At 40.9% G+C, this 22,851-nt stretch overlaps 1 protein-coding gene across 11 annotated transcripts in view; it reads left to right on the forward strand.

Moving 5' to 3' along the window:
* The window catches only part of Lpar1 (lysophosphatidic acid receptor 1), a 130,882-nt gene that overhangs the window by 39,369 nt on the left and 68,662 nt on the right, over positions 1–22,851 (forward strand). For 9 of the 11 annotated variants that reach the window (XM_027403025.2, XM_027403026.2, XM_027403023.2 and 6 more), the window contains exon 2: positions 15,168–15,326. The exons of 1 other annotated variant lie outside the window; for it this stretch is intronic. In XM_027403025.2, the coding sequence (XP_027258826.1) occupies positions 15,282–15,326 (45 nt within the window). In that variant the 5' untranslated portion in view covers positions 15,168–15,281. Of the gene's footprint in view, positions 1–5,252; positions 5,368–15,167; positions 15,327–22,851 lie in introns of all 11 variants that reach the window. One more of the 11 variants, XM_027403024.2, reaches the window with a different exon arrangement.

Below are 22,851 nucleotides of genomic sequence, written 5' to 3' on the forward strand. Positions count from 1 at the left end.
CACACTGATGAGGCCAGGGCAGGCTGTCCTTACTGATCCTTCAAGTTGGTAAAGTCATGTATGTGAACCCTCAGGAAATGGGAATATTCATATATGTTACACCCAGCTGGGAATCATTGCCCTCCAGCACAAAGCTCGGGTTTATTAGTTTCTCTCCTGTAAAGGGAGTTCACTGAGGTGGAGTGGTGCTTCCTGGGAGCAGGAAAGGAAAGAAGATGAAGTGCCTCATTATTTTTCTAGTACTAAAGTAGATACCAGGTTTTAGTCTACATTTTTTTTTTTAAATTAAACTTTAGTGTCTGTGTATGTTAGATGTAGGTTGCATTCCGATTTTCTTTAAGGCTACCTTTTATCTCTAGCTTGATTGGAGGTTTTTCAGGGAAGCTAGGTTTCTCATTTGGCTCTAGAACTTTGAAAATAAACAGAACTTTCGTGCTTTTGAATTGTGCATTGTGGGCTGAACAACATCTGGAAAAGGTTATTCTTCTGGTAGGCAGAAGAAATCTCATAATCTACTGTCTTCAAAGAACATGGCACCTTGTCACATTTCTTCTAGAGTCTTGAAACAGAAGTCCTGAAGGTCATGTTGCTGGATCATCTCCTCTCTGTTGTATATCAGACATAAATGCGTCTAACACTAAAGATTTCTGTGTCTTTTGAAACCAGAGCCAACTGTGGGGCTCTGGGGTTGCCTGCACTTTCCCTGAGTCTAGGCTTCTCCTTTTCCGGGAGTCCTATTTGCGTTTTGGCAGCAGGCTCTTAAGTTTTGGTTTGTCTGAGTCGTCTTTTCTTGTCTTCTCTAAGACCAGGCAGGCACATGTATGTCTGGAACAATAATGTAATTTTTAACAGTAACTTCTGCCCAGTTTGAAAATAGCAAAATTAAGTTTATTTTTGGCCTTGCCTCTTCTTATGGGTGGTATAACAAAATATGAATACTTCCATTTACAAACGTTTTTTAATCACACATGTTTCTGTAATGAAAGGACTTCCCCTGGTCTTTCTTCCCCACTTCTGATTCCATTTCTCTCTGGAACCTATAGGAAAGTTGCAAGTACAGCACTGAGTATGAAGAATCTTTATCTCAGCAGTTGGTTGAGGGTGAATTGCTTACATTTGTATTCAACACTAAGCTTCCAGTGCTTTGTAATGTAATTCTCACGAATGATGGCATTCTCCCATATAGTCACAAAACAGATATCCAAATCAATCAGGATTGTACTGCCTTCCTGTTTTCACATTCCATTTATGTTTTCTCTCATTACCGCACCTACAACCTTTGCAGCCAAGGATTCAGTTCATAATCTTGTGCACTATGTACTGGCCCCAACCCTGCTAAGTCTCTTCTATATGGATACTCATGGACTGCACATTGTAATTTCAATCTTGTTGCACATTGTCTGTCCTCCCAGGCCTTCCTATGAAATCTTGGTGGAAAACCTCCATGACCCCTAACTCTTACATTCGACTTGACTGCAAAACCAGGATCACCTGGATGATGCCAAAATCTTCTGCCTACTTGAGCAATAGTCAGACTTGGTGGACCAAAAATAGATGGCTTTTTTGATGGTTGATACCTAAGCAACATGTACTTACTTCCCTGGAACAAGAGAGTTTTTCTTTCTGTAGAAAATAGTATTTCAAGATCAACATGTTGAGTGTGCTTTTTGTTGTTGACATATGACTTCCTCCAGCCTTCTCATTGTGAGGACACATTTATACTTATCCTTGGCTGAGGATATGGCTCAAGTGGGAGAGTGTTTGCTTAGTAAGTGTGAGTACTTGAATTTTATGCCCAGCACTTCTATCTCTCCTAATATACCCATCCTTGTTTCTAGTGACACTGAAAAACCAGACTCTGTATCTCTTTTTTTTTCTCTATTGGTTGTACTCTTGCATCTCAGGCTCCAACATGTATTCATGGCTGCCTTCTCATGGAGCTGTCCTTATTTACCTGTTTTTGCCACCCTGTATTTGGCTTCCTTTGCTTTGTTACAAATAAACAGTTTTAAATTACTTGTCATATTATTTCACAAGGCAGGGTTTCCCACTTTAAGTAAAATGTTTTTAACATCTTTTCTTTTTAAAATATCCATGAAATACCATTTTAAAATGATGAGACAAATTATTTATTTTTGGTAAAGTTAAGGATATATCTCAACAAAAACTGTGGCTTTTGCTTTGCCGTATACTCTTAAAGTCATCACAGCAATCAAGAGGGGCAATATCCATTATTGACTGAATTTTCTCCTATCCTTTTGAAATGCTTCCCCATGTTAACCTGCCTTATCTTCTCAGGCAGGCACTTGATATCTTTAGAGATCACTTTGCATTTTCCATACTTTTATAGAATTATACAGTGAGTGCTGTGTTTTATCTGACTTCTTTCATTTGGCTTAATTATTGTGAGAATGAGAGGCAGTGTTGTGCATACTAGCAGCTCATTGGTTTTACTAACAAATAGTGTGTCACTGAATTGTCTAGGGTTGGGATGTCACAAATAATGCCACTCCACACTTTCTTTTCTCTCAAGTAGGTAGCTAGGAGTGAGATGACTGGCTTGGATACTAACAGTATGTTTAACTTGTATAGAAATGGTCCAGTTGTTTCTAGACTGACATTCCTGTAGCACTCATGTCCTTGCCAATAGTTACTATGGGTGGCCTTTTTAAATTTTATCCATCTTAGTAGATACTTACTAGTAGTTACTTCTGGTTTTAAATTAAATTTTCTTTTTTCTGTTTTTTTATTTAATTTTTTACAAAATTATAATTTCACATGTCAATCCCTTCTCCCTCCCCCTTCTTCCTGACTCCCCACCAGCTCCCTCCCCCCTCCCCCTCTGCTCCCCATAGAGGGTAGGGCACTCCATGGGGACTCCCCAAATCCCACAACATCATCCTGGGCCTGGCCAGGGGGATGGCCCCATGTGTCTAGGCCTAGAGAGCATCCCTTCACATGGGAGGGGCTCTCAAAGTCCCTTCTTACACCAGGGAAAAATACTGATCCACTACCAGAGGCTCCATAGTGTGCTGAGGACTCCTCATTGACATCCATATTCAGGGGTCTGGATCAGTCCCTTGATGGCCTCCCAGACAGCAGACTGGGAGCCATGTGCTCCCCCTTGTTCAGGCCAGCTGTTTCTGTGGGATTCACCAGCCTGGTCTGGACCCCCTTGATCTTCATTTCTCCCTCTCTGCAAGTGGGTTCCAGAGTTCCGTTCAGTGTATAGCTGTGGGCGTCTGCCTCTGCTTCCATTAGCCACTGGATGAGGGCTCTAGGATGGCATATAAAGTAGTCATCAGTCTCATTATAGGGGAAGGGCATTTAGGGTAGCTTCTCCACCATTGCCTAGATTGTCAGTTGGTGTGATCCTTGTAAGATCTCTGGAAATCTCCCTAGTGCCAGATCCCTATAATGGCTCCTCTGTTAGGATATGTCTCATCTGCTCTCCTCTGTTCTTCCCCCAACTCAACCTTTCTGGTCCTCCATTTCCTCCTCTCCCCTCCTCTTCTCCTCCTCACATTCTGCCAGCTCCCTCTCCCCTACCCTCATGTTCCAAATTAGCTTAGGAGACCCTGGCCCTTCCCATTCTCCGGGGACCATGCATTTTTCTCTTAGAGTCCTTCTTGTTTCCTAGTTCCTTTGGTGAAGAGGATTGTAGGGTGGTAATCCTTTGTTCTATGTCTAAAATTCATATATGAGTGAGTACATACCATGTTTGTCTTTTTGTGACTGGGTTACCTCACTCAGGATGGTTTCTTCTAGTTCCATCCATTTGCCTGGAATTTCAAGATTCTGTTGCTTTTTTCTGCTAAGTGGTATTCCATTGTGTAAATGTACCACATTTTCTCTATCCATTCTTCAGTTGAGGGGCATCTAGGTTGCTTCCAGGTTCTGGCTATTACAAACAATGGTGCTATGAACATGGTTGAACATATGTCCTTGTTGTATAAACTTGCATTATTTAGGTATATGTCCAAGAGAGGAATTGCTGGATCTTGAGGTAGATTGATTCCCATTTTTTCTGAGCAACCGCCATACTGATTTCCAGAGTGGTCTTACAAGTTTGCACTCCCACCAGCAATAAAAGAGTTTTCCTTTTCTCCACATCCTCTGGAGCATAGATTGTCATTGGTGTTTTTGATTTTAGCCATTCTGGCTGGTGTAAGATGGTATCTCAGAGTTGTTTTGAGTTGCATTTCTCTGATGGCCAAGGATTTTGAGCACTTTCTTAAATGTCTTTCAGCCATTTTAGATTCTTCTGTTGAGAATTCTCTATTTAGTTCTGCACCCCACTTTTTAATTTCATTGTTTGGTGTTTTGGTGGCTAGCTTCTTGAGTTCCTTGTATATTTTGGAAATCAGCCCTCTGTCAGATGTGGGATTGGTGAAGATCTTTTCCCATTCTGTGGGCTGTTGTTTTGTCTTACTGACTGTGTCAGTAAGCTTCTTACAGAAGCTTCTCAGTTTCAGGAGGTCCCATTTATTAATTGTAGATCTCAATGTCTGTGCTACTTGTGTTATTTTCAGGAAGTGGTCTCCTGTACCAATACATTCAAGGGTTTAAATTAAATTTTCTTAATTGACCTTCTTGTCTCTTATTTGTATAGTATCTTGAGTGAAGTGTGAAAATTCTTAAAAAATAGGTTTGTTTCTTACTGAATTTTGAGATTCCGTATATATGTTGCATATCAGTCCATATATGTGTGTAGGTTCTTGTTTTCATTTTTCCATTTTTATCCATCTTCCTCATTAGTAAAAGAAACTGGTATGTTTTCATAAAATCTTTGTGTCCACTTGAAATTGACTTGCAGTTCACTAATCCCAAAATATTTTGCCCTTAGTGTTTTAGGTTGTATTTTGTTTGTTTGTTTGTTTCTACTGTGTCACTAGTTTTTCTTTTTTTTCCCTACAATGTCAAGTTTTCTGTTAATACTGTCCAATGATATATGCTTACATGTACATATATGGATATGTGTATACATCTATGTCAAAGTAATTTTTTGTCTCTAGAAGTTTGCTTTGAGTCTTAATATCTTTTCTGTCTCTTGTTAGCTTTTTTTATCATTTGGATCCTGGTGGTAATAACCTTGAATGTGCTCAGCAATTCTAACATTTGTGTGTGAGTTGGGGTCGTTTTTAACTAAGTGATTTTCCTCATCATCTTGGTCATTTTTTTTTGTTTGTTTCTTTTTTTTTGTGGCTGTTAAATATTGATTGGATACCAGACTATGAATTCTCCCCCATTAGGTGCTGATATTTTGATGATCTGTGTATTATATCCAGTGGCCCATAAGTTACATGGTTTTCCAGCTTTGCTGATGGTATAGAGACTGATTCTCAAGTCTGAGCAAGTGAAGACCAGGTACCTTTTCCGTTATTCAGATGGCTTCTCACACTTTTCTCACATTCATTCTCTGATCAGATTTCTTTGATGTTTGAAGGACAGTACTTTGATTCTTTTGAGCTTTCTGTTTTCTCTTTTCTTATAGTCAATTCTTGGAGCTGTAAATTTTTTTTTTTTTTTTTTTTTTTTGCTTCTTGGAGTGTCAGATCTATCTCCTCAAATCAGTAAGTTCCCTGTGTTCCACCCAGATTTCTTTGTATGGCAAGCCAGGCCCTTTTAAAATTCCTTTCACAGTGTAGGGATTGAACATGGGGCCTTGTGCATGTTATCCCTGAGCCACTCTCCTAGGTAGTCTGAACTCTGTATCAGGAAGGAGCTGGGGTAATTGCACAGCACAATCTCCCATTTCTACTTCTCTGGGATCATTGTCCTTTGTGTCTAGTGTCCAATCTTTGTATTATTGAATCATCATCATCATCTTTTTATTCATCAACACCATCATCATAATTATTACTATTACTATTATTATGGGTTTTTAGATAAGCTTTTTCATTTGGTCCATGTTACTTCCCTTGAGTGCATTCGTTTTTTAGCAGAAGATTTAAGTACACACACCACCTGAGAGAACAAAACCTGTTTAAATATTACATATTTCTCTATGTGTTTCCCCACATAGGATAAAGATATTAGAACACAGTTTAATTTTATTGGTTAGGTACAACTGGATTGAAGGTAAACATATCTTTAATAACATAGTTGATAATACTATATTACTAGATGTTCAGATCATTTCAATTTTTTTCTGTCATGATTTCATGTTAAACATTCTTGGAGCTAAATATTTGTATGTAATATTCATTCTAGTACACTGTAGAATTACATAGCTTCAGACTCAAAATAGTCTTAAGGATTCTGATCTATACCAGATATACACATGCCTGGTCTATACCATATATACATGTCTGTTCATAATGGATTCCACAGAGGGAGTTAACAATTGCATCCACACTAGGTGTATTTTTAAGTGGCTATTGCATACTGTTCACAAAGCCATCAGACAAGTATCTTTTAAGCATAAATTTCTTATATGGAAGTGTACTTTTTAAAAAACACTGTTGTTTTTTGTTATTGTTGTTCTAAACACTTAGAATAGATTTTGATGTATTCTTCCAAAGATGACTGAACATCAGCTCCTTTGAATCTTAGATGATGGATAACCCCTCTGCCAACAGACTACCCCACCATTGAGAAACTGTTGTAAGGCTGAGTCACTCTTACTGACACAGTCACAGCTTCCATATTATGACAGTTTGTCTTCTCCCCAGCTTGCCCTTACTTCTTCCTTTTGCCCCTTCTTTCCACTTCCTCCAATCTCTTATATACTCATATTCTTTCATTTAAACCATTTGAGAACTACCTCTGATGTTAGAAGCACATGCATGCTCTTAGGAGGAAGCATCTTCCATGACCATCATCTGTTGATGGAATTTGAGCTTGTCTAGGATATGCATATGGGGCTTGTCATTCTCTGCAAACTTTGAACTGAAACCACCCCTGCTCAGTGGCTCCCTTTTTAACAGTCCACAATGGAAACATGCCCACAATCTCTTGTCCCTAAAGGCAGAGGTCCTGATTCCATCCCTCCCTGTACTGTCTGGGTCCATGTACAGTCACTCATTAAGATGAAAGGTTTGGACATTGTGCCTTTCGGCTATGGGAAGGCACAGTGTTGCATTAAGTCTGTCTCTTACCCAAAGAAGAAATTTAGTTTTCCTACTTTTCAAAATCTTCTCAGCCTTCTTTCCTTTCCTTTCATTCCTCCTCAAGATACAGGGCCTGTCTTTCTTGAGCTCCTTCATGACTGATCACACTTACCCGAGTTCATTTTCCCTTAACTCAGAAATTCACAGTTAGGGCTCTTTCCTGACAATGCCTCCAAAGTAGAGATTCTCTGATTTTTCCAAGCATAATAAAACTCACTAGCTTGACTCTGAGACTACACATTTGACCAGCACATCCTTCACTATTGTGGTGACCATGGATTTGGTGGTCACCTCATAATTATGTTTTATATTTCATAGCATTTCTTCCCACCAGGAACATGTCTGGAATGACAACTTTATGCCTGTCTATCCAGTTTTTAATCAAGGTAATGCCTTTTTTTTTTTTTTTAAATCTTGTTTCTTCAGTTTGTAAGCCAGCTTATGCATCATCATCATCATCTTCTTATCTCTCTCTCTAGCTTGTGATCCTTCTACTTCAGCCTCCCAATTGCACAGGTCTATCTTCCTCTTCTTTAAGATTCTAGTGCTATCGTCGGAGCCCCACTCCCATGACCTCATCATCTGGCTCCACATCCAAGAACCATTGGTGTAAATGGTGAATATGGGGATTGAATCTCCAGTGTATAAACTCAATAGATTTTTTTAAGATTTATTTATTTCATTTAGTTTGTGTGCATGTTTTATTTGCATGTATATCCATGCACCACATGTGTTTCTGCTGCCCAGGAAGGTTAGGAGGAGGTATTGCATCCTCTGAAACTGTAACTATGGGTGGTTGTGAGCTTCTATGTGGATGTAGGTGCTGGGAACCAAATCTGGTACCTTTGCAAGAGCAACACATGCTCTTAACCACTGAGCAACCTCTCCAACTCCAATATACAGACACTTAAAGGTCACATCAAACCATAGCATGCAGTCAATCTCCAGAACTCTTTCCATATTATGAAATTGTAATTCTGTGCTTATTAAACATTACCCTCTGGCCCATTGTCTTCCTCTGTCTGGAAAGACTAGTATGTGACAAGCTTATTTCCCTTAGCAAAATGTCACTAAGGTGCACCATTATTGGTGCCTATGTCAGGGTTTGTTTCCTTTTTAAGCCAGAATAATATCCCATTGTATGTACCAACCAGTTTATTTATATGTGTATATCTATTATTGGACACTTGTGTTTCTTCTACCTCTGGGCCAATCTGTCTATACTACATGAACATGGGTAATGTGATTAGCTCCTAAAAGTCCCGTCTTAATTATTTTGGAAATGTGTTCAAAAGTGGGATTTCTGGCTCATATTTTGAGTTTTCTGAGGCTCCGCCATACTGCTTCTGTGTTGACTGCAGCATTTTATATTCCTCCCAACTTTGAACAAGGGTTCCGATCTATCCCCTCCTCCTTAACATAACCCCTCATTACAGCTTTGCTTTGAATCTTCCTAGTAGTTAGTGCTGTGGAGTTTCACTTTGGCTGTTTTCTGTCCACCTACACATGTCCTTTAAGGAAGTAGTTACTCTACTCCTCTGCCTATCCTTTATCACATTGTTCTTGAATTAAGAAAATGGCTTGCCCTGATAAATCAACTCTGTTCCAGTTGTTTTCCTCAAGTGTGCTGGTTATCCTTATTTGAATATGTTCTATGCTCTGAGCCATAATTTCAAACAAACATGACATATTCTATTACAGTAAACACTTGTGCTCCCCCCCCATACACACAATGGCCTTCCATGATATCACCTTGGATTTCTGTATTGACACTTTACCGTTTATGTATAGTTCTGAACTTTTTGAATTTGGGCCATTTAAAAAAAAATGATCAGTTATAGGTGGTTTGTAAAGTGTTAGCCCCATGAAGCTTCCTAAGGAAACTCAGTCCTTTTTTCCTGATTTCCCTATTGTCCCAATATGTGTTATGTGGTCTTTGTTTGAGTTGGGTCAGTATTCATATCTATCTGTTGTTGTGTTGGGAATTGAATTTGAGGCTTTGAACCTGTGGACTTGCACATGCTAGACAAGAGCTCTATGGCTCAGCTGTATCTCCAGTCCTTCATGATGGGGACCTCCTTACTATTACTCATTTCCATGCCATGTGAAAACTTTTGGGTCTGTTTTAAGTTCATCTCTTTAATGCTGGCTTAGTTTTCTATGTATCAACTCTTCATTTAACACCATGCTCTTTTAGTGTTATAAACCTACTCCCAGTATATCCATATGAACAGCTGGTCTACCAAGGGTACCTTCTCAGCTCTTGTGTGTGTCACCCAGGGATTGCTCTTCACAGTTAATTTCCTTTGGGTCTCTCTGTGCTGGCACTTACTGTCCTAGTTCTCACCTCCCGGTTCCTCCCAGTCTCCAGAATCACACCTTCCAGAAGGACCCATCTGTTAATTACTTCCCTCATCATGGTTCCAGTGTCTTCCTACATCTAGGGATCTTATTCAATAGTCTGAAGGCCCTTCAGTTCCTACCTATTTGTTTATGAGTTCCCCTGTCCGGTTTCTGAGGTCTTTCAGGACTTTTCTTTAAAGTTACTGTTGTGGCTGTTGCAGTGTTAGCTTTTGCAGTGCTAGGCTACAGTGTGCCACTGTAGCACACATACTCAACATGTACTTGTACTCTACCATCAAGCTGTAGCCTTTTCACCCCTTCCAGGATGTTTTAAACCTCTAGATTAATGTGATCCTATCAAAATCTGTTGAGGTGGGCAGGCTCTTGTGGGCCTTTTCACTCTATAAAAATGACCTTCCATGTTAGGGACTGTTTGGGACTTTTGCCCCCTTTTCTTTCTTTCTTGAACCTAGGGCCACATGTGTGCTAGTCAAGTACTCTGACACTGACCTGTCTCCAGGAAGTATAGATCCTCCACTCTCCATTTTTTATCTTGAGACGGGGTTGGCTGCCCTAGCTTACATCATTCCTTCCTCCTTTATTCTTCCAATTTATCGCTTGGGGTTTCTACTCTAGTTCTCTAATCCTCTGCTCTGTTCTTACTTTAATTTTTTTTTTTTTATTTCTAGCCAACTTTCTTAAGTTCATATCCTAATCCTCTTAAACTTGGAATTATTGCTTTTTAAGCATCCTGTTTTTGTTCTGGTGAGTGCAGTGTCTCTTTCTGGAATTTACAGTCATTAAGTCTTTTCCCTCTGATCAGAGATACTGGAGGACAAGCCTTTCTTGCTTCAAGGGAGGTAAGTCTGGTGGCAGATGCTGTCTTGTTCTGGTGGAGGGACAGATGGAGACAGATACTAAGAAAGACAAGCTGCCTTGCCTGCCTCTCTTGATGCTCTAGGTCTTGGGTCTAGAAATTTTCTACTGAGTTTCTGCCAGACTGTCAAGCTTGTTGGAGAACAATACACAGATACAAAGTCTGGATTTTTTTCCCTATTTCATCTCAAGTGTGTATCTGTGTAACAGTTTTCTAAAAATTGGGGTATAGTTTTATATTTTTCTGATTTCAGCATTGATGGTGGTAACTTCTTTCTTTCATGTAAAAGAAAAAAAATATACAGAATTTCATGTAACTCAGGCTAATACCAAACTTCCCATGTAGCTGAGGATGACCTTGAACTTCTGATCCTCCAGTTTCTACCTCCCTATCTTGGGGTTATATGCACGTGACATCATTTACAGCTTACTTTCTGCTAGAACTTTTGTTTACCTAGCCTGTGTTTGGGTTAGAGTCTTTAAGTGTAGGTTTTCCCATCTCAAAGATCTGGTTTGTCTTCTCTACTGTTTATTTTCTGCTTTCTATTTCCTTGACTGCCTTTGTTTATGTTCACAATCCAGACTTGCTTTTCTTTGTCCCTTTGGTTAATGCAAACTCTTCTGAGCTTGTTTTTCTACCATGGTGACATTCTCTGTGTTCAAAGATGCCACCACAGTGTCCACAGCAATCTTATGAATATGAACTAGAAATTTCTCCTTTAAGAAGTATACTTACTGCTCAAGGAAATACAGGCTCTATTCTGGACCCCCTTTGCTTGAAACTCTAACAGAGCATCGTATGGGCCTGGTGCATTTAAACATTTCTCTGTTGCTTATTCTTGGAGAGAGAAGTCAGTGTCTACTCAGGATTTCTTTTCTCCCCTCCCCCTCTTTTTGCTGCAGATCTACCCTGTGTTTTTTCAAGAGACTTGTATGAGTCACTACTTGACCGAAATCCAGTATAAGGAAAAAGGTTAGGCTTGTAGTAGATTAATTTGCCAATTAGAGGTTTATCTTCCTGTGAGGCCTGGGGAGGGAGCCAGCTTCAGTTCAAGCAGTCACATGGAAGTCTGTTTCCAACCAGAGTTTTTCCTTTAGGTATTTGTGTGGCATTCACTAATTAGCGTAGCCATTGTCATTTGGCATGGCTGGTCCCCTCAGCAGCCAGCTAGTGGCATTCTTTTCTCACATTTTTCTGGTGAAATCTTCATAGCCTATGCACATTAGGAGTAAGTGCAACCCTGCTGAATTGCTTTGTTGGCTTCTGGAGGCAGAGGCTCTCTTGAAAGAGTTAGTGTGTTTTAAAAGCACCCCAGCTCTCCCAGACCTGGTGCCCTCCTACTGCTGAACACACTTCCAGATCTGCTAGATTCTCATTTGCTTATTTTCTGTACATACACTTGGAACTTGCAGTTTCTCATGAGGAGGGTGTTGTGTCTTCTTAGCTCATTAAGGACCCTCCATACCCATTCTCTCCAGAACATGTTTCTGGAGGTATAAGCGACGGTTTCTGGGTTTCTAGGGTTCATTCATAATGTTTCTACCATCATCAATCAATCTGGCAATCTGTCACAAGGAATGAGCCTGTGTGTATTTCTTATTGGAAAATTTTAGTTTTCTCCAAAAATGATATTTAATTGCTTATGATCCTTGATACTCCATTTCAATTTGTATAATTTTTCTTTGGGTGAGAGTCTAGATACAGTTTTCACTTTGCTTTCTTGTGTCAGAAGTAGTTTTCTTGTCATTCCTTCCTTTTATATAAAGACTCCTATTTTAAATTAAAAAACTTTTTGGGAGCTAGAGGGGAACTTGCTGTGTTGACTTCTGGAGGCCAGTTGTCTTTCCTCAATGGCTTAACACCTCATTTCTTCACACAGGAAACTCAACCATTTAGCTAGACTGTCTGAACAGTGAACCTAGGGATCCGCCTGTCTCTTCCTTCCAGAACTGGGGTAATAGGATTCCTCCCCTGGTGTTCTCTTTCTATGTGTGTGCATATGTATGTGCACATGTGCCTATGCATGGGGCCAGAGGGTAATCTTGGGTGTCCCCCTCAGGAATGATGTCTACCTTCTTTGAGACAGTCTCTCATTGGTCTGGCAGTCACTGATTGGACTGGATAGTCTGTGAACCCCAGAGACCCTCCTGTCTACACACCCCCAGTGCAAGACCTATGGACATGTGCTACCACACCTCGAGTTTTGTGTAGGTACTTGGGCTCAAACTCATGTCCTCATGCTTGCAAGGCAACCACTTTACTAAATGAGCTATCTGCACAGTTCTCCAGTACTCTTCAGTGAATGATTGGCCTGTAGAAGGAATCTGGGCCCTGGCATCAGGTTGGTCCTGGTTCAGGTCTTAGAGCTCTCCCAGTTTTGTGGCTGTGGTTGGGCCATGTAACCCTTTGAAGTCTCAGAAGTCTCCCATGTGACATGAGCTAACAGCTTCCAACTGAGACTGTGTGGAATAACTGCTACTTAGCTTGGCGTGCAGAAGGCTTTCCTTAACTCCTGGCCCCTTTCTCTTCTCTCTTGTTAGCAATGACAAAGTGTGACAGCTTGGTTCCGGGGGTGGGAGTTATATCTTTTCATTGTCATAGGTTAGGTGCTTGAGTTCACTTCTGGACAGTCTTTGTGCTGCAGCAACTGAAGTTATCTTGAGCTAAAATGAAATGGACCTGAATATGCAGCATGAGTCTTCTAGAATAGAGTCCTACTTTCTGGCTTTGTTGTTGTTGTTATCATGCCCACCCCTTTTGTCTTCATTTGTGAATATGGAAAGATGATATTAATTATAAATACACAAGGAAATGAAAGTAGGGGGAGCACAAGGTCATGACTAGTATAAAACAGTGCCCTGGGGGCTCCTATAATTTTTCCCGAGTTAGAATCCACACTCTAGATGCTGTTGTAAAGAAAGCCATTGATGTTTCCCCTGGGCCTTTCATTTAAGTTGTCAGTGTCCTTTGCTTCCTCCTAAAAGTAAAGCTGAGGAGGATATCAGCATTGGCTCAGGGTAGCTGTGGGATCCCATATTGACGCTGGGCCAAGATAGCTTTTGAAGCTTGCCTGCTGTGCGTTTGTTTATAAAGTGATTACCCTTCTTTTAAAACAAGTAAAACCTGATGGGATTCAAACTATGGTGTGAAGGTATGATACTGATGCAAGAATAAAAATGAAAACTTGCAGGCCGTAGGAGTTGCTGTGTGACCAGGGCATTTCTACAGAGGCTCAGCAGTCTGGAGCCAGTAGCGCAGCACACTGTGGGATCAAAGGACTGGGATTAACTGTCCAGCTCTGAACAAGGCTCATATCATTTGACCTTTGGTTTGTGACTTTTATTATTAAGGAAATTCATTCTCCAAGAGAGTTGAACAGTATTCAGGCATTTCCTTGAATACTGGTGAAATTAGAAAGTCTATTTGCAGCAGGGGCTGGCTCAGTCCTGTATGCTCCTAATTTCCTAGGTGCTCAGTAAATACATCTATCCTTTCTTCTCCCCTCTCCCTGTCTCCCCTCCCACACTCACCACTATCAGTTCTTCATTTTTTCCCTTCTTCCCTTCTCAAGCTCTCTTCTTCTCCTCCTCTCTTCCTATTCCCTCCTCCTCACCCCTCCTCCTTTCCTCTATCTTGTCTCTCTCCTCTTTCCTTCACCTTTTCAACACTGGGGCCTTACTATATAGCCCAGACTGGCACAGAACTCTTGACCTTCCAACTTCTGCCTCTTGAGTGGTAAGATTAGACATCTGAACTACCACATGCCTTCCTTGATAAATCTCTTTTGAGGGATTGCTAGGTGAGATGAAAGCTTCTGGAAACACATTGTTTGCTTAGAAGAAGGGGATGTTCCTAACTTTTCCCTTTATGGACTTAATGGCTGTGCTCATTTGATCATGGCAAATTACCCTCGCCCCCTCCCCCCCATATTTTTGAGACAGGGCCTTAGTGTGTAACTCCAGCTGGTCTGGATCTCACTTTATAGACTGGGATGGCCTTGAACTCACAAATATCTGCTTACCTCTGCTTCTTGAGTACTGGCATTAAAGGAGTGGGGTAACACCCCTGGCCAATTTTTGGACAGAATCAAGGTCCTAGCTTATTGCTGGGACTTCAGCATTTTTCAAGTATTCTTAGTGAACGTACAAATGAGAAAAGCATGGGTTTTTGCTTTGTGGTTGTTTAGCACCCTCTCCTTGAGAATGTCAAAGGATTTTAGGAATCTCCTCTCCCTTAGCTATAGGCAGGCAATCTGATTTAAGGAGCACCCCACCTCCCCGAGTTTCTGATGTCACTTACTTATGTGATGGTGGGGTACTTGGCTTACATCTTTAATATATACAACATTCTCTTTGAAGAAATGTAAAAATGGAATCTCACCTCTTTCTTATGTCTTAACAAAAATCTACAATTCTCTAGACTCCCTTCTCCAAGCCTCAGGGTTGTTTTGGTTTTTGTTTTTACAAAAGGGTAGGTAGGGCTAAGGCTGAACTGCAGTCTTCTCTCACTGCTTTGTGGATTCTTCTCTTCACCCTTTGCATATATATTATCAGATCTCAAATGTAGATTTTTAAGAAAGCACTATTTAATGACAAGGTGGCTTCTCCTCTTGGTGCTATCTTCCTGTGTCCCCAGATTGATGTTATCTCCCCAGAACATCTAGTGTGGCAAGGGAGTCATGTCTCTTGATGGTAGATCTACCTCAGCAGCCCTGTGTGTTCATTCAGCTAGTATTTGGTTCTTGTGAGTGACTTTTGCCTCATCTAGCCGGTGACTCTTCCCTAGCCCATGTGGGTCCCCTTCTACTCATTCTGGGCTTCCTTATGTTTTTGCAGGCTTACAGTTCCTCCTAGCATGACCGAGATCTGATCAGCCAACCCAAGCATTGTTTCTTGTGCCTGGCACTTCAGTGCTGGGGCCTTTTCCTTGCCCCAAACTACAGCACTGTCATGGCAGCTGCCTCTACTTCCAGCCCTGTAATTTCACAGCCCCAGGTAAGTGATTTGACCTAGTTGATGTTTTTTTTTTTTTTTTTTTTTTTTTTTTTTTTTTTTTTTATCATAGCTCTGTGCAAAAGTTAAACTGAGTTTTAAGGAAGTATACTTTTCTCTGGGGAATCATACATGCCTCTCATTGTCATTTGGTGGGTACTTAGATGGGGTGCTTTGGAGCGAGGGAGAGAGAGAGAGAGAGAGAGAGAGAGAGAGAGAGAGAGAGAGAGAGAGAGAGAGAGAGATGCTATGTAGTTCAGGAAGCAGCTGGAAGAATGATCCTGAAAAATGTCCCCCTCTTCACAGGGGGAAAGGTTTATCACACTCAGGATGAGGATGCCTAACTGTCACTATTGCCATCAAACTCCAAAGCAAGACAAGTCAGAAGTAAATTCTGCTGCTCTTATTCCTGTCTTCTTTTGCAGGGAGGATGGTTATACAAATAATATTTCTCAGTTTGATCTAATCTTATAACAAGCCTTCCAAGGCTGCTACATTGTTCTTTTCCTGTAATTATTATTATTGGCCCATTCTGGGAAATCTGAAAACAAAGTGGAGTTCTAGAAACTTCTGAGCAGTAGTTCCATGAAGTGCTTTGGCTGTACACAAGGAGCAGAAATTCTTCAAGGATATCTTCTTTGTTTAGATTATGGTATAATCTGCTGCATTGTGTATATGCTGTCCTTTAGCCTCAGGGGGCAGTGTGGTGCAATGGTAGGGAAACAGACTTGGACTCACAAGGCCTTGGGTCATCTCCTTGTGCTTGGACAGATGCTTCTCTGCCCTACCCTAGCTTTAAACTCCACTCATATTATTATCCTTCACACATTTTAGTGGCTAAAACAGTAGCTTGTCTGCAAAGCACTCAAAACCAGTATAGTTTCCCATTTGCTTTCCCTTTGTTGTGACTCTTCTTTATCCAGTGTGGCTTCTCATTTATGACCTTCATTTTTAGGCAAAGGTTTAAGAAAAAATAGGTACCTTTGAGTAAGAGACATTTTAAATGCTTATAGTTAGTGCACAAAATACTGGGTTTCATTATGATATTTTCATGATGTGTATCATTGTACTTGGCTCATTTTCTCTGATGTCTCTCCTTCTGGTCTTCCTCTGTCCCTCTTACTGTTTTCCCCCCACCACACCCATTCAGACACCCCCTCTGTTTCCATGTCATGTATATGGACTGTATTTGTTACTTTTTGTTGCTGTTCTAAACACCATGAACAATTTATAGAATGGAGTGTTTATTTGGGCTTCTGGTTCCAAAGATTTAAGAGTCCATCATTGTCATGGGAAAGCAGCAGGCATGGCCACTGGAGCAGCAAGCCCAGGGCTCACAGCTTGAAACACAAGCAGAAGCAGAGAGTGATTTGGAAGTGGCTTGAGGTTTTTAACTCTTTCTGCCCACTTCCAGGGACATACTTCCTCCTCCAAAGCCATACCTCCTGAATCTCCCAAACACTGCTACCAGATTGGGTCTAAGTGTGCAAATACATGAGCCTATGGGGGACATTCTCACTCAAACCACCACTTGAGCATATTTTTTTAACTGTAGCTTCTGTGTTTGAGAGAACCTGCAGTCTTTTGTCTTTCTTCCCCCATCACTCAGTAGTGTTGTCCCTTACCCTCTCCTTAGACTACTGTCTCCTCCCTCACAGTTCTGCTTTTACTTCCATGTCAAACACACACACACACACACACACACACACACACACACACACACACACACACACACACACACACGGTATAGTATAAGGATTCCCTGAGAACCAACCAGCCACATAGGCTGAAATTTAAATCTTGATGGCACAGAACATTGTTTTATCCTTTTTCCTGTCTCATCTAGAAGGCTATTGTATTTTGTGCATATTTAAAACAAGGACATCTGGTTTTGTTATTGTTTTGATTTTTAAGGAGTCAAGAAAGGGAGAAAGAAGAAAGGGTCATTTTTCATGTTCTGTAGAGTAGCACTTCTCAACCTATAGGTCATGACTCCTTGGTGGAGTTGAATGAATATTCATAAGGATCATCTAAGATCATTGGAAAACACAGATACTTGCATTATGTTTCATGACAGTAGCAAAATTACAGTTATGAAGTAGCAATGAAAATAATTTTATGGTTAGGGCCACCACAACATGAGAAACTGTACTAAAGGGTCACAGCATTAGGACGGTGTAACAAGTCTTTCTTGTAGGACTATCTTTGGATTTCCAATCCCCAAATAACAAGACTTAGTACTAATTATGAAAGCTCTGCCTTAGCTTAGTCTTATCTCACTAGCTCTTATAACTTAAATTAACCTACTTCTATTAATCTACGTTTTAGCATGTGGCTTTTTACATTTCTTTCCTTCTGTATGTCCTACTCCCTCCATGTCTCATTAGCATCTCTGCCTATCTTCTTCCCAGAGTCCTCATTGTCCCCAGAAGTCCTGCCTAACATCTTCCTGCCTAGTTATTGGCCATTCAGCTCTTTATTAAACCAATCAGAAGGCTCCTTGGCAAAGACACTCTTCACAGTATAAACAAACAATCTGCAACAGGGAGATTGAGGACTGCTGCTACAGATTAACTTGGGGGTTTTCCACCATGAATAAAATCCTTGTTCTTCCTTAAATCTTCCAGGGGTGTTTTCAGGGATGTTTGATGCTTAGTGTCATCTCCATCTTGTCTTTTGTTAGCTGGTCCATCATAGTTTCAACACTTGACTACTTGGGTGTCTGGCTTCTTTTAACCCCTGTAGATTTTTGGTACTATAGGGACTTAGTGAATGGTTCAAGAGATTTAGTTTGCGTTACTTTAGGTTACCGTTGCAAAGCCCAAGCAACTGTTCCTGAGAGTGATCATGCTTGGCCTTTTTTGGTGATGTGCGTTAGGACTTAGCACAGGCTTCCCTGACTAGGCACTTCAGCATCCATCATTGTCTTTGTCAGCATTTCCAATAATATTGACTTACCATATTCCCTGCTACATAGACTACTATGGGTTGGTGAGTAATATTAATGCTTTTAAGTGACTTATTTCATCAACATGTTCAGCACTATTCAGAGTAAAAAGGGGTTCTAATTAATATAAATGCTAGGGAAACAATACTCTCGAAAAGAAAAGTAGATACTCTTGAAAACTTTCTGTGGTGTTAAATTGGGACAGCTACTTAAGGGGTTTTGTATTAATCTTCAGTATTAATTAAAGGCAATATTTATTAAAATCAGGTAACTTTGCAGTCATACTGGTGTTTAAACACACAAAACCAAGGAAGAATGTAAAAAGATAGTCTCACCAAGAAGTTCAAAACTTCCTGATATTCAATCATGGTTATTAATAAAGTCAGGTATATAGATATGTTTTAAATGGCACATAGCAGTTAATACATGAGTTTTTCAACATGGCTATGTTGTCATAAGACACCTTATAAAGAGAAAAGAAAGCAAGATGGAATAATCCTCACAGGAAGAGGCCATTAAAACTATAAAACAAGACCATGTGTTTCTTAAGGACAAACATATGGCTCATAAACAGAACTGCAGAGGGAAAAAGCCAGCACATACATTTTCAATAGAATTCTATTGCCCCCCAGAGGGCCCAAATTGGATCTGGGAGATGATAAATCCCTCCAAAGCTTAACCCTACCCTAAAGAAGTGTAGTTTGTGGCGTTTGACTTCTTTCATTAGGGAGAATTTAAATTTAATTAAAATTTCTCCTTGTGGATCATTACTGAAAAATAAATAAATAAAAATGTCATGAAATACTGCTTTTCGGAAGCATGCACATGGGCCCTGTAGTCACACTGTTGTTCAGATCCCAGCTCTGACACTCAGTGCTGAGCCTGAGGGAATGTGTCTACCCTCTCATTGCCTCCATGTCCTGCTTGCCATATATAAGCAGAGCGGTAAGGAAACCAGCCTTCTGGCATTGTTTGGAAAATGTCACGTGCAATTATGTATCCAACTTAGGACAATGGCTGGTGCATGCTGTGCATGTTGCCATGTATTACTGTTAACTGCTCAGTAACAGGACAGGTTTCTACATGCAAGAATAAATAAGATAAATAAGGTTGTTGCCTTGATAGAGTTTAGAAACACAGTGGAAGAGGTGCAGATAAGGAAAGGACAAGCTAAAATGTTGCGTCACAATTACTGTGACCCAGGAAGTATGTCTGTTCTGGGAATCAGCATTTGGGCTTCTCCCAGGAAGACCACTGGACAAGGAGCCCAAGTATGGCTATGAGCAATTTTGACGGGAGGAAAAATAGCATGTGCAAATGCCTGATGGGCCATGGTGAGAAGAGAAAGCACTGGGGTTAGTTCAGAGTGAGCACCATGCAGTGGGACATGGGGCTGTCCCCAGAGGCTCCTCTACCAGACTATAAGATCTGATTGTTGGATTTTGAAGAATTCTGTGAGGGGCTAGGTAGATAGCTCGGTGGTTAAGGGTATGTTTTGTTCTTGCAGAGGGCCTGAGTTTGATTCATTCGCCCACAGTAGGAGGCTCACAAGTCTGTGATCCAAGCTTCAGAGGACCCAATGTTCTCTTTTGGCCTCTGATGGCATCTTTACTCATGTGTATGCATAAACACACACACACACACACACACACACACACACACACACACACACACACACACACACACACACACTAAATCTCTTTAAAATCCAAACCAAACCCAGCATTTGGTGAGCAGGTTGAAATCAGCCATGATGTAGTATTTACACTGCAGAAATTGGCAAGCCCTTAGTATTAGAATGGGTAAGTTATAAAGTCAGGGGTTTTGCAGGACTTTGAAAGCCATATTAAGGAATTGAACAATATCACAATGAAGCCTGTGGTGGTGGATTGCTTGCCTAGCATATGGAAGGCCCTGGGTTCAATCTATAGTAATACACACACACACACACACACACACCCCTGTGTAGTTTAATGACTGTTACCTAGGCCTTGTAGTCTTAGACCTATGTCTGAACCCTGATTTAATGTGTTCTGGGGAAAATTTTATAGCAATGCCAATCACAGTAGTAAAGTCCCATTCTTACTGCATGCTGGCCATAGTAATAGTCTTTGATATTTGGGGACTGAGCCATTTGGGAGGAGTCAGCTGCAAAGCTGGGATGATTAGATCACAGCAAGTTGGTTTATTTTTCAGGAGAGATACCACCTTTGGGTCTCCTGGCTTCAGGTCATGTTGGGCCTTCCTCGGGGCTTTGTACAGTCAGGATTTCCTTCAAGGCAGGCTTGCCTGTGTGTCTCAGCCTGTGCTGATGTCTTCTCTTCTGTTAGCTATTGTCTCCTGGTGCAGAAAGGCTTGAATTATATGAAGGCAGCGTCTCTTTAGGTAGCACACAAGGAGCAGCTCTCACAGTGCAATTACGTTCCCCTGACATTACCCAGCCAGGAATGATGGACTGTCCAGTGTGAAGGTAAACTCACATTCAAGTGGGAAAGGCCTGAAAATCTCTTTGCTAGGCAAAGGCAACAGTTGGAAGAAAAATAAAAGGCTGTTTTTTTTTTTTTTTTTTCCTATTCATCTGGTAACAAAGAACATTTTTCAAGTGAAGGCTGCCTAACACCAGACATAAACTAATTAATATGAACAAATAGCCTGCAATTGTTTCAAGTAACAATAGGGAAGAAAGCACTCATTGTCACTCCTGCTGGGATCTCTGTTTAGTCAGCCAGGCTTCAGCCTTGTGCTTTGAAGTGAGACAAGTTTGTGTTCTCTGCTTTGCTACTGCCTGGTCTCCAAGATGCAGGCTTGTTTTCTTGTGCTGGGCCAGCACCTAGTCCTGACACCACTAAGGTGAGTGCCAGGATGGTTGGGACTAATAATCACAGGAAGTCACCTCAACTGATTTATAGCTACTCTAGTTCGGAGTTGATAAAAAGATTCTGTATCCAAGGGAACCCAGGGATGAATTTGTAGACAGGAGCTACTGGGTTTGGTAATGTGTTCCTGTCCTGTGCATGTTGAGGTGGCGGGGGAATTGCTGTTTTCTGTTTCTAGAACTCAGCTAAACATTTATTTCTTTGTGGTTGATGAGGTTCTGGGGAGTTGAATGGTAAAATTTGGATTTAAGTTTTATTTTTAATGTTAACCGAAGGGTCAGTAGCTCAATACCAAAGTGTTTCATTCAGTGATACGACCCCTGGATGAGTGTCTGAGAACTTACAAGGTGCTTGTCCGCCGTCCTAGGATTCCAGTAAGGAAGGGACCTTTGCTGTCAGTGTTGTGGACACTGTCCCCTTCTGCCTCTCAAGTGTGAGATGGCATTTGTGTTCATGCTCATGGCATGGAGAGATTTTGATCCCTTTAAGTGATTTTGTTTGTTTTCATTAAAGGTAAATGTTTGTGTTGATTTTCAGTCTCAGCAGATTGTCCCTCCAGCTCTCATCTGATGTTTTGAACTGTTTAAAAGCCTTTGTATTTTCAAAGTCTATGTGTTAGAAGTTTTTACTTTGAGTTGGATGAAAGCAACTGAGTTCTGCATTGCAGCATTGGATATGTTACTCTGAGTTCAGAAAATCCCTCCCTCCCTTCCTCCCTCCCTCCCTCTGTCTGGTGTGCGTGTGTGTGTGTGTGTGTGTGTGTGTGTGTGTGTGTGTGTGTGTGTGTGTGTGTGTGAATGAACGAACATAAACCCCTTCCACAGCAACCTAGAGTCCCCAGTTACCAACATTTGGTCCATTCGCTTTACTTGCATTTGTGAAGATGAAACCCTCTAAGTCCCCAGCTTTGTTTCATCTCTTAATCAGTCTGCATATCTCACTATTCATCTGCCAGAAATAAATTGTTTATATAACCACAATTCCATTATCACACTTAAGAACTGAAAGCAACTGCAGACATCACATTGTGCTCAGTTGTGTTGTCTTGGAAGGCCAGTAGGCAGACCATTCTCTCTTCTGTTACTAGCCCAACCCCTGAACCCACATAGTTTAAAGAGACAGTTTCAGAGACTAGCTGAAGAAGACGGAAATTATAGACTGTTTGACTAACAAAGACTCCAAAAATGAGATGCACACTATAGTGTCCCAGGTGAGGAAGTTAAGGCAAGAATTGCACTTAGCATTTGATTGTCAAGGAGTCATGTGTGATTTTTCTTAGGCGCAAGCATGAATAATTAATAGTTGTGTGAAATACTATTTTAGAATGAACCACTAATTGCAGTGTGATGTTCCCTGGGTCACACAAATGAAGGCATAGTGTGATCTGGCTTTACATACATGGACCTGAGAAAGAGAGAGAGTCCGTAGGCTTAGAGCCACATAGATCTTGCAAGGCTGAGCTATTGTATACCTACCACGGCTAAGAGGCCTTTGAGTACAGGGTTTTCTTTCAGCTTTATTTTTCATTTTGTAGAATTAAAACAATGTGTGCCATGCTTGAAAGTATAAATGGGAAGACATCTGCTGAGTGCTTTGTGGAGTCTTGAATAGATACCAGGCAGATGTTAGCCCTCACTCTTTCCCCCATGGTGGTGGTGAGAGGTTCTTTACAGGGAGAAAGTGGTAACTGTGTGTGGTTTGTGTA

The sequence above is a fragment of the Cricetulus griseus genome, chromosome 2 (assembly GCF_003668045.3).
Source record: "Cricetulus griseus strain 17A/GY chromosome 2, alternate assembly CriGri-PICRH-1.0, whole genome shotgun sequence".
NCBI classification, from domain to species: Eukaryota; Metazoa; Chordata; class Mammalia; order Rodentia; family Cricetidae; genus Cricetulus; species Cricetulus griseus.